Source organism: Strigops habroptila, chromosome 12, assembly GCF_004027225.2.
Source record: "Strigops habroptila isolate Jane chromosome 12, bStrHab1.2.pri, whole genome shotgun sequence".
Lineage (NCBI taxonomy): Eukaryota > Metazoa > Chordata > Aves > Psittaciformes > Psittacidae > Strigops > Strigops habroptila.
This window is the reverse complement of record NC_044288.2, coordinates 5105324-5115675: the sequence shown is the minus strand read 5'-3', so window position 1 is coordinate 5115675 and position 10352 is coordinate 5105324. Positions and strand designations below refer to the sequence as shown.

The 10352-nt window shown below is 47.1% G+C and overlaps 1 protein-coding gene across 1 annotated transcript; it reads right to left on the bottom strand.

Annotated features, from left to right (window-relative positions):
• Positions 1-2092: 2092 nt before the first annotated feature.
• Positions 2093-10242, bottom strand: SF3A3 (splicing factor 3a subunit 3). The gene is made up of 17 exons (XM_030505065.1): positions 10087-10242; positions 9945-9992; positions 9756-9808; positions 9203-9308; positions 8716-8788; positions 8297-8388; positions 7888-7970; positions 7388-7526; positions 6967-7035; positions 6562-6629; positions 6101-6208; positions 5723-5792; positions 4913-5077; positions 4698-4808; positions 4129-4219; positions 3208-3263; positions 2093-2573 (listed from the first exon to the last, which is right to left on the bottom strand). The coding sequence occupies exons 1-17, from the start codon at positions 10180-10182 to the stop codon at positions 2496-2498; spliced, it is 1506 nt and encodes a 501-aa protein (XP_030360925.1). The 5' UTR covers positions 10183-10242; the 3' UTR covers positions 2093-2495.
• Positions 10243-10352: the final 110 nt, after the last annotated feature.

Below are 10352 nucleotides of genomic sequence, written 5' to 3'. Positions count from 1 at the left end.
AGGGGCAAAGTCCCCGTTGTACCACACTGCCTTTGCCCCGCTCCCCACAGAACCCCCCAGGTTTTCCTTGGGGTGCAGAACTCACCTGCTGTGGCAAGAGGGTCCTGGACGCAGAGGTGCAGAGCCAAGACGCAGAGCAGCAGGCCTGGAATGGAGTGGGGATGGCTGAGACCACCACATCTGCCACCCGCTTTAGCCACAGCCCAAAGAGCCTCCCCAGCAGCAGAGGCAGCTCACCCCAATACACCAAATCCAGCCTCCGTGGAGCAGGGAGGTTGTGGGGAGCCCCACAAGCATGCCTGAGGCCAGGGACCTGTGCTGGTTGCAGGGAGCAGCCCTGCTGCAGAAATACCCCCTGACCTGCCCAGAGCCCCCAGTGACAGCAGCCACCCTTTGTCCCATGGAAGCCTCTGGCAAAGCCTCCAGCAGCTGGGGCAGGGATGGATTCCTTGGGAACGCCGGGATGGATGCTGCAGCAGAGCCCCTGTTACCTTGAGCTGCATGGATGAGCCATCGGTGACCTGCCATCTCCATCCACCAGCAGCTTCTCCCAGGACCTGGCAGGAAGAGGCACGCTGAGAGCTGGGCAGCAGGAGAGGACAGTCCAGTGGTCACTGCCAGCATGTGCTCCCTGTGCCTGCCCTGCACACGGCTTGGGATGAGGTGGCAGAAACAATCAGGACAAGTTGCGTAAGAAAGACTTCTCCTATTGAGTTTTTCTCATATAATCCCAAAATGGTTTGTGTTGGAAGGGACCTTAAAGCTCATCCAGTTCCAACCCCTGCCACGGGCAGGGACACTTTCCACTAGAGCAGGTTGCTCCAAGCCCCTGTGTCCAACCTGGCCTTGAAGAAACCATTCTACAGCCTTTATTCCAGACATCATGGGACACTAGAGAAATCCAGGTTGTTTAGCACTCCATGTTTGGTCCTTGTAGTGGCAGGACATGCTTTTCAATCCTAAACTCCTGGCAGTAATACCCGCCAACAGCACCCCTGCAAACTGCCATCCAGGTCCTCTCAACAGGCTCTCAACCCAGAGATCACCTAACATCTAAATAACCAAATAACTCAGCACTTTGCCACTGTGCCTGCCTGGACTTAGGGAGCAACACGAAGGTGCTTTGAGCCACAGCTGCAGCAGGAGGTGGTTGAACAAGTGCAGAAGGGGCCTGGGAGGATGCCCCTGGGAGCCACGTGTTCCCGTTGGTGTGGTAACCCTCCACCAGTGCTCACAGGCAACACACCAGCTGCCAGGAGCATGAAGCAGCTACAGATGATGCTTGGCACCGTGCGGCAGTTTGCTGATGCTTTGCACATAAAGACATGACCCAGCAGCAGCAGCACCCATCACAGGAGGCTGAAGCTTTCATGGCAACCACTGAGGCTGTTCATTCCAAGCGAATGAGAAGACAAAGCAGGCTGGCATCTCTTTTAGCTTCCAAAGTGGGGCACCCACCACCCAGACCAGGTTTGGCCCTTCCTGAGCAGGGCACTGCTCCAGCACAGCCCAACCCAGCTCTGAGCAGGCTTAGGAACAAACACCCACCAGCCACAGCCTCATCCCAGGGACAACTCTCCCCCAGGGCAGGGAAAGGGAAGAACCCACAGCACTGACTCACCCTGTCCGTGTGCTCCACGAAGCTCCAACACACCGGGGAGAGCCTGCAGCCACTGCCAGCAGTGGAGAGCCTCTGAGCACCACAGGAGCCGTGGCACCAGCCCCACAGGCTGCACCCTGGTGCCAGCAATCAGCTCCACCCCTGCCAACCACCCATCACCCAGGGGAAGCGCTTGTTACCTGCGGCTCCTGGAGATGCCAACGGCTCTGCACAGAGACCACAGGGAAAGGGGGTTCTTTTTGAAGCTACAGACGTCATCGCCCAAGCCAAGAGAATCCACCAGGTCTTTCGAGTCAACAACAGTGCTGGAGAAGTGACCACAAACTGCCCACACAGCCCAACCTAAACCAAGCTCAGTGAATTCCCTGAAAAACATCCCAGTGGCCAAAGCTTCACAGGGAGGCAGCCTGAGGTAAAAGCAGCAACAAGCCAAATGCATTTGTTTTGCAAAGGAGCCAAAAGAAAACCATGTAACGTTCATGTGTGCTTTATAGAAAGTCAATCCTCATCATAAAAATTTCCATCAGCATGGGAATGAGAGAGAATAAATTGTTTCTGACAATTCAAACTGTGTAGAAAGCATTTAAAAACCACTGCAATCAAACCTCTTCCTTCCAGCATACGAAAGGAGACAAGTTTCTCAGCACTTCCTAAATTAAAATTGGTTTATTTTTTCATGTTTTGCCTTTTTTTTTTTTCTTAATATAAAACAAAGTCACAAGTCTGCTTTTCACAAGGGGCTTACTAAAAGTGATCCTATAAAGTATCCTTGAAATCTCTATTCATGCACATACAAAATCAGGAACTGAAGAGCCAGAGCTGCTGACACATCTCCACTTGCTTTTCAGGTGTGAAATCCTTCACTTGGGAAAAGCTACAGCAGGCCTTGACGTTTCAGGTCTTCATAGGTCTTTTTATTCACCACGTTCCCACTGGAATCCTCATATTCCTCCTAGAACGGAACCAACAGTTTAGAGACACCTGAGGTTGTACTACAGTATTTAAAGTTTAGCTCCAGCCAAGAACCTCTCTACATGAGGGTATGCAGTGGATCTACCAGCAGGCTCCATGAGAAGAGCTTATGCCAAGGCAGAATAATTACAAGCTGTAGTACAGGCAGTATTTCATAGAATCATAGAATGGGTTGGAAAGGACCTTAAGATCATCTAGTTCCAACCCCCCTGCCATGGGCAGGGAAGCCTTACACATGCCCTGCATAGTGGTTTGAGATAGAAGTATAAGAAAAGGCACAAGTGTAAGTGAACACACTGCTCACAACAGCTCCTTCTTCTCACAAAACAAAGAGGACATTGGGACTGTAAAGCAGCAGCATATTAAAAGACTCTTACACAAAGGGCTGAGCCTGTGCTCTCTGAACCACCCTCCAACACACCACCAGAAGCACTTTCCACACACCATCATTACCACGAGCTGTGCAATGAGCAGCATCAGTTCCTGCTTCTCTCTTCAGTGTGCAGGAGATTAAAGAGATTCATCTGACAGAGCCAGAGGGTTCATGCCAGGTAAACAGGAGGATCCCACACACACAGGACTAGACACATCCAAATGCCCCTGTCGTGTCTCACCTCTGTATCAGGCTGCCATCTCTCCGAAGCCTTCTGTTGTTTCAGCTTTGCCCACACTGTAAATACAAAAGTCATACAGGATCTGATGCCATTTCCCTTGAGATACTAGTTTTTCATCTGGTCGAACATACACAAGAGCTTTTTGCAGTCCAGGAATGTATCTATTACAAATTTATCATTCTTCTGTATGGTTTACTGAAAGGCACAGAACTAAAGCAAACAAGGCTTCAAAGGGATCATTCAGGATGGGGCACAAGATAAAGATTCAAAACCACTACTTCAGAGATACTGCTCCAAAGGTAGTAATAGCTTTTTGGGAAATCAAGGCTTTATTTGGTTTCTTCTAGGCAACAATTAATTTACCTCCAGGAACTACAACCTGTACCTGTTAACCTAAGTGAGGCAGATTGAAGGAACAACCTCTGCATGAGATAAATACAGCTTCTTCAATACATGAGCACAGATCACTGTCAGCTCTAAGGACTTGTGGAGGCTGGCAAAATCTGCCTATAGGCTCTACCAGTTCCAAAGGTTTTTTCTAGCTTCCCCATGAAGACACTGACAAAACTCAATGAAGAATTCCATGGGATGATGTAGCCACACTCTGCCTAAAGAAATGGTGGCCCATGGCACTTGGCTGAGATTTCACACACAAAGCACCACAGCTGGTAACAACACAGCTGGCAACAAATGAACACTGCTGGCAATCCCAGCATCTGTTCCAGGAGGTATCCAAGGAAGAAGAGAAGCTGCTCTCCCCTTCAGAGCTGGGAGGGATTATCCAAGGAAGGATCATCCCCCATGCACAGTGTTTCTTACTCTCCCAAAACTAGTCTCTGGTCACAGGGAAGGGCAAATCTTTGGCCAGAGCTAATAGAAGAGTTTACAGCACAAGTTCCCTGTTCTGCCATCAGTACTTACGTGAGACTGCATCCTCAATCTGTGTGACATTGGCAAAATGTGCAGTGTTGGGAATTCCCAGGCATCTCATTCCGTGAGCATGTCGCCATTCCTGGGGAGAAGAGACATAAGTCAGTGTACAAGAGGGAATGTCACTTCATCTGCAACACCAAAGACTATAAAGACACACGAACATCTGGACAGGGTGAAACAAGTACTATCAAAACACAAATCTAAACACAGTCCTAAAAACCTCTATTAAAATATTTTTCCTATACTTTAGCCAGTCAGTCTAAAGTACAACAGACTGTCAGTCAAGAGGCACTCTGCACAAACCAGATCTGGACACTGGAATTAGTGTTCAAACAAGAAGGAACTAGACAGAAACTGGCACAATAGATCTTAGTGGCACAATGCATCTACACAATGTATAGTTCCAATCACAGGGATTGATGCCCTGCAGCATCAGCCCAGACCCACATTTTAGCAGTGGGAAAAGTGCACCTGAGCACTCCACTGACTTACTAGTTACTTCTTATAAAGATTATCTGAACATGGCATTGATGTTTCTGTAGCAAAACGTTACTTACTGCAAAGTGACGCTGAAAAGCTTTGGGCCCTCGGTAGGTGTAGTTACCACAGATCTCACAGTTGTAGTTGATGTTTAAACCATGTAATTTATACAACCAGTATGGGATCGGCTGACAAGAGAAGAGAAATGAGGATTAGGTCAAACAGCAAGGCAGGTTCAAACAGCAGAAGAGTGTGGAGTCAGTGACACCCCCCACTTTTCCAGCCCTGTTACCTTGCCATCCCAACCAAGAGGCAGGTTTTTAGGATTATAAATGATTTCATTTTCTTCATCTTCACTCTCGCTCTCACTGATCTGCTCTTCCTCCTCCTCCTCCCTCTCCTCCCCTGTCCGTGCTTGCTTACGCTGCACATTCTCATGAGTGAGGTGCCTCTGTTCCTAGGGTGAGAAAAGAGAAGGAATTGTTCACAGCAAGGAAGGAAGGGCAAACTCTTGCAGCATGAAACAACTTCATCAATGTTGGGCTCATTTTACTCAGCCCAACAACCAGAGTCTTTAGTGTAATATTTCCTACTTGCAAAGAATTAAACTCATACTACCATTAGCACTTCCAAGGGGACAAGCTAACCCCAGCAGCCACCCTGCTAAAAGCAATCACCCCAAACTGAAACAAGGACTTAGGGCAAGCATCGAGGCAGAACAAGTAAGGGTTTGCAATACCCTGGGATTTGGACATAAAATGGAAATTATCTTCATTGATGTGGTTCCTAGAAGCAAAACACACCCCCGAAAAGACACGGCAGGCTTCCCCAGAACATGCAGCCTCTGGGTCTGGGATAGACCCAAGACATGCCTGTTCTCAAAAGCCTGCAAAATAATTATCTAATGGAAATATAAATGTAATTCATCAGATTCTACTTGCTGAGAGAAAAACCTATCTGCTAAAATGCACTTTAAAACTGTGGACATGAAAAGAACTCTTCTTACTGCCTATGAAAGCACTCGGTAAAGACATGGATGACCTTTCAGTCACTGGTTGACAGCTCTGAAATAAAAACCTCCAAGACAGAATAAAATCCTTACCCCAAGAACTTCCACATACTCATAAATCTGAGCTTCCAGGAATGCAAGATCTTTATTCCTTTCAGTGTCTCTGGAAATAGATAAAGGAACTTAATGAAGCCCATTCTAAAGGAACTTAATGAAGCCCATCATGTGTGCACTGAGTTCCTACAAACAAATCTGACTTGTATACAGCAAGAAAACAGAAACAAATATCAAATAAACTGCACACAAACTCAGCTCTGGTGTCTTCCACTTGGACTATTTGGACCAACATAAAAAGCTTTTAATACTCTAAGAATCTCTCCATCACGATGATATAAATGTGATGTCTATAAAACTCTTCTCATCCGAGTGAAAAGAACACTCCCAACCTCAGAATGACCTTTAAGAACTCACCTTTTGCTTCCTTTTGTCTTTGGATTCTTAGCAAACAAGGAAGGATCAAGTGCTTCAAGGGATTTGCCTTTAGTGCTAAAAAGTCTCTGGGCACGCTCTTCCAGAGTCCTGTGGAGAAGCAGGGAGGAGATGAACCCAAACCCCAGTTTTACATTCCCTGAGAACTATTTGTATTCATGCCACAAAACTCTAAATGTAGCTTTTAAGAGCGCAGGAGATTTCCTATTATGTCTTCATTCCTCAAGCCAAATTCTTCCAAACAAGAGACTCCAGTACAGGACACTTGTCAACACAGGAAGGACACCACAGTATCCCCTGACTGGTTCTCCAAGTTTTGTCTTTCAAACATCATTGAGGTAACTCTTGTACAACAGAGTTGACAAACCAAGTATCCCATAAAGGAATGCAAGCCAGGAAAACCTCAAAAGCTGAAAAGGAACTATAAGAAGACTGCAACTTACCCACCACATTTTAGTCCCAGGGCCAGTAAAGCTGATTTTAACCTGTCCAGTCCCAGGGAGGCCAATTCCTGTTCAATTGAAATAAATCACAAGACAGGAGCTATTCAGCAAACACAATATTGTCGTAAATTTATTTTAACTCATTAGAAAAGACAAAAACCAATGAACAACAAGAAAGGACTGTCAAGGGTGCACCACTCCTCACTGAAGAATGAGAAATGTGACAAATCGGACTAGATCTTTCAAGTTACACTCCCCTAACAGGAGAAATTAAATCGTCAGCATAATCCAGGTTTTATCCAGCACAGAGAAAAGCACAGCAAGTCAAAGTATGAAAAAGAACAAAATGATTAAGCTTTTACCTGCCCAAAACATAGCCTTAAGTGCAGAGCACTGAAAACTTACCTCCCAAGAGGAAAATGCTGAGAGGTCCAGGTGGGCTCCAGCATGAGTGAGTGCACTGCTGGTCTCTTTCTGCCAACAAAAGACACATACAAGATCTTCGTGACATCCTACCACACTACTTCATGCAATATTCTAACCTCAAGAAAAGCAGTTAACTTCACAGATAAAAATCCTCTCGCTAAACCAAGCAAGGGAACAACAGAAAAGCTACAAAATAAGCAAAGCTTTAAAAGGTTTGTTTCAAACCAGTTACGTTGGGTTTCAAGTTCAAGGTGGTATTAAGTTGCATCTTCGTGATACACAACCACACACCTTGCTATGAGACTTAACCTCAGTGATGACTTTACACAAATGATGCACATTCACAAATGGAAACCTCTCACAGACACAGAAGCATCCTCAGAGCTCAGTGACTGCTCACCGGCCAGCCAGGGAACGTCCCATTTTCCCACTTCTTCTCAAACTCAGTCTGAATTTTCCCAAAAAGTTCATTCTGGTCCAGTAATGGTTTCACTCGATCTGTGTAATCCTGTAGGTACTCAAGAAGCATTTCAAGGTACCTGGCAGAGGAAGCACAGGTCAGTCAGTATCAACCTCTAACATTTCTCTAACCACATCTTTGGAAAGTAATCACCCTGTAGCACTCCAAAGGGAGATCATTAAGAGAATGACACATGATTTGTAGATGCAGCAGTTACAAGGATGAAGCAAGGTCCTTCCACAGAGTAGAATGTGGCTTTCCAGAGTGTTGCTGCACATTTTCCCAGGGCTCAGACACATGACTGAGTTACTACAGCTCAGTGACCTGACTTACGTGAGTGAAGTTTGACTGTTGATTATATTCTTAGCAACTGTACACTTAAGAAGCAAACTGCTTCTCATCAACTACCATAAAAGAAGCAGGTAGGCAAAAAGGCTCACCTCTTATATTCAGCATTTTTTCTCTCCTTGGGAATATCGAAGAGTTGGTCAAATGTGGATAAGTAAGTGATATAATCCAATTTCTACAAGGAAAAAGGGTGAGTCAGACTTTATACACATGCAGCCAAATTAACAGCCAGTTTCCAGGTACCAGACGAGAAGAAAAGCACTAGCTCATGCCATCATTCTGGACTGGAGAGGCCTGGGGTTCTCGGGGTGCTAACACAACTATCAGCACTCAGTAGCTGAAAACAGGAGCTTTTTACAAGGCCATCATGACATTAACAATAGAGATACCAACTGAGAGAACAAGACAGCAGAATCACAAAGCAGCACGCAGAATTCAGGTGCTGTCAAGGTGTACGTGGAACAAAGTGACTTTGAAATAGCTATTTGGAAATAAACTTACCTCTGATGATTTTAGGTTGATGTACTTGAGATAACAATCATGCAGATCCAGGTATCGTCCATACCCTTCCTCATCTGTGAACTCCACCAGGTCTGTAGGGAAGATCATGAAATGCTTTATTATGAGCTTCATCTTCTCTACTTATTACACATATACTTTAGAACTTGAAAAGGATTAATCCTGGACTAATTTATGCTTAAGGGATGTAAGTTGATCAGACATCTGGCAGCTTCTCTGTGTAAGCACATTAGAACATTCCTCAAGAGGAAGAATTTAAATGACAAAAGAGCAGTTTTCAGAAGTCATTCAGTAAAAGGGAGGTGGAACTCTGAAGTGTGCAAACCAGATCAAACAACTCGTTAAATAATGCCTCTCAAGCACCATATTTCCACTGGCCTCATAGAAAACTACACACTTACTTTGAGCCTCTTCACTGGGGTTGTCTCTGGCCTTCAGCAGTTCCTCAAACTCCACTGACATTGGAACACAGATCTTCAAGAACAGGCAGAAGTTACAGAAGTTAGTTCCTTCAGCCAATGTCCCAGGATAATTCATACACAAATCACCACAGGCTGCAACCAAGAGAACTCCTAAAGGTGCCCAAAGCATTTCTTCACCATTACTTTTGCATGGGCTAAAAGTCTCAGCAGCAAAACGTGTCTCAGCTAACACACAGAGAACATGGTCAGCATCTTCTATCTTCTACCCACACTACTCACACAGGAGCTAACACACTGCCTCTGAAGCACTACCCACCCTTGAACACCTTCTTTTCTCAAGCAGCATTTTAGTGAATTGAGTATTGTAGCTTAAGGTAATTAAAGTGGAAAAAAAAAGCCTGTTGATTGTAGGGATGAGGAAAACAGACCACAAACCTCCTGTTGTTGTGAGCAGGTAACCACTCACCTCATTCGGGTGCTTCCGATGAAATTCCTTTATTTGTTTCAGCCTGTTGTAGAATTCTGCAAATTCATTTGGCCCTGAAATGGCGCTGAGCTCCTCCTTCCGTAAGCTGTGAGTACATGAAGGAGGGACAGGTTACAAGGGGAAGGAAAAACACAATGACACGGTCTTTCTCCAGGTCTAGTGCTGCATTTTGATCACACAAAACTCTGCTAAGACTGATTCCACACCCCAGACAGTCACATCAGTGCTCAGTCTGCCAGGCTGATGGTGTGAGGCTCCAGGTCACGGCTCCACTAGACATGTTGTAGTCTGCTCTTACACAGCTCCACAGCAACTCAGGGCCTCCCCATTAAACCAGGGAAAGAAAACGTGTATGTCCAGCATGGACATAGCCAATGTGCAACCTGGGTCCTGCTCCAGCAGCTTTGGTCCCCAAAACTTCAATCCTGGTTTCACAGACCTCATATATTTAAAACTGACTTTGAAGAGCCCCCAAGTTCTTCATCTGCAAAACACGTTCACGCAGCAAATAAGGCATTTGGACAGCACTTACCCGTCCTTGTCGTCATACAAGTCTCTCAGGTTGCCGCTCACCTCCATGTACCTCTAAAAGACAAACGCAAACCCCAAATGATGCCATCAGGGCCGAGCCTGGCTCACCCCGGGCGCTCCGGCAGCTCGGCCCGGCCCGCGCCGCTCCGGCAGAGCCCACCCAGGCCTGTCCCGGCCCCGCTGCACTCACGTCCTGCATGGCCCGTGTCCGGTGGTCCGAGTTGATCTGGTCGCGGAGCTGAGGGGAGAGGAGCAGAGGGTGAGGGTGGGCAGGAGCGGGGTTAGGGGCAGGGTTAGGGGCAGGGTGAGCGGGGCCGCGGCCCCGCACGCACCGTGGACTTCTTGGTGAGCATCTCCTTCACCATGACATCCATGAGCCGCTCCCGCTCCTCATGGTACCGCCGCTGCTGCTCCAGGATCGTCTCCATCCTCCCGCGCCCGCCCGCAACCCGCCGGCCTCCTCTTCCGCTCCCGCTCAGCGCAGCGCCGGAAGCCTCCGGTCGCTCCTTGTGTCCTGGAGGAACGTTCCGGCCCGGAGGGGCGGCGCGGGGCCGGGGCTTAGGGGAGAGAGGCCAGGCCGGGTGCTGGGGCTTGTGGA

Excerpts from the sequence above, each read along its gene's own strand:
- SF3A3 (XM_030505065.1), bottom strand. The coding sequence starts at position 10,182 with ATGGAGACGATCCTGGAGCAGCAGCGGCGGTACCATGAGGAGCGGGAG. Across the intron at positions 9,309-9,755 it reads TTGTATGACGACAAGGACGG|CTTACGGAAGGAGGAGCTCA; the intron begins GTAAGTGCTGTC and ends ATGTACTCACAG. Across the intron at positions 6,630-6,966 it reads CAGCATTTTCCTCTTGGGAG|GAATTGGCCTCCCTGGGACT; the intron begins GTAAGTTTTCAG and ends TCAATTGAACAG.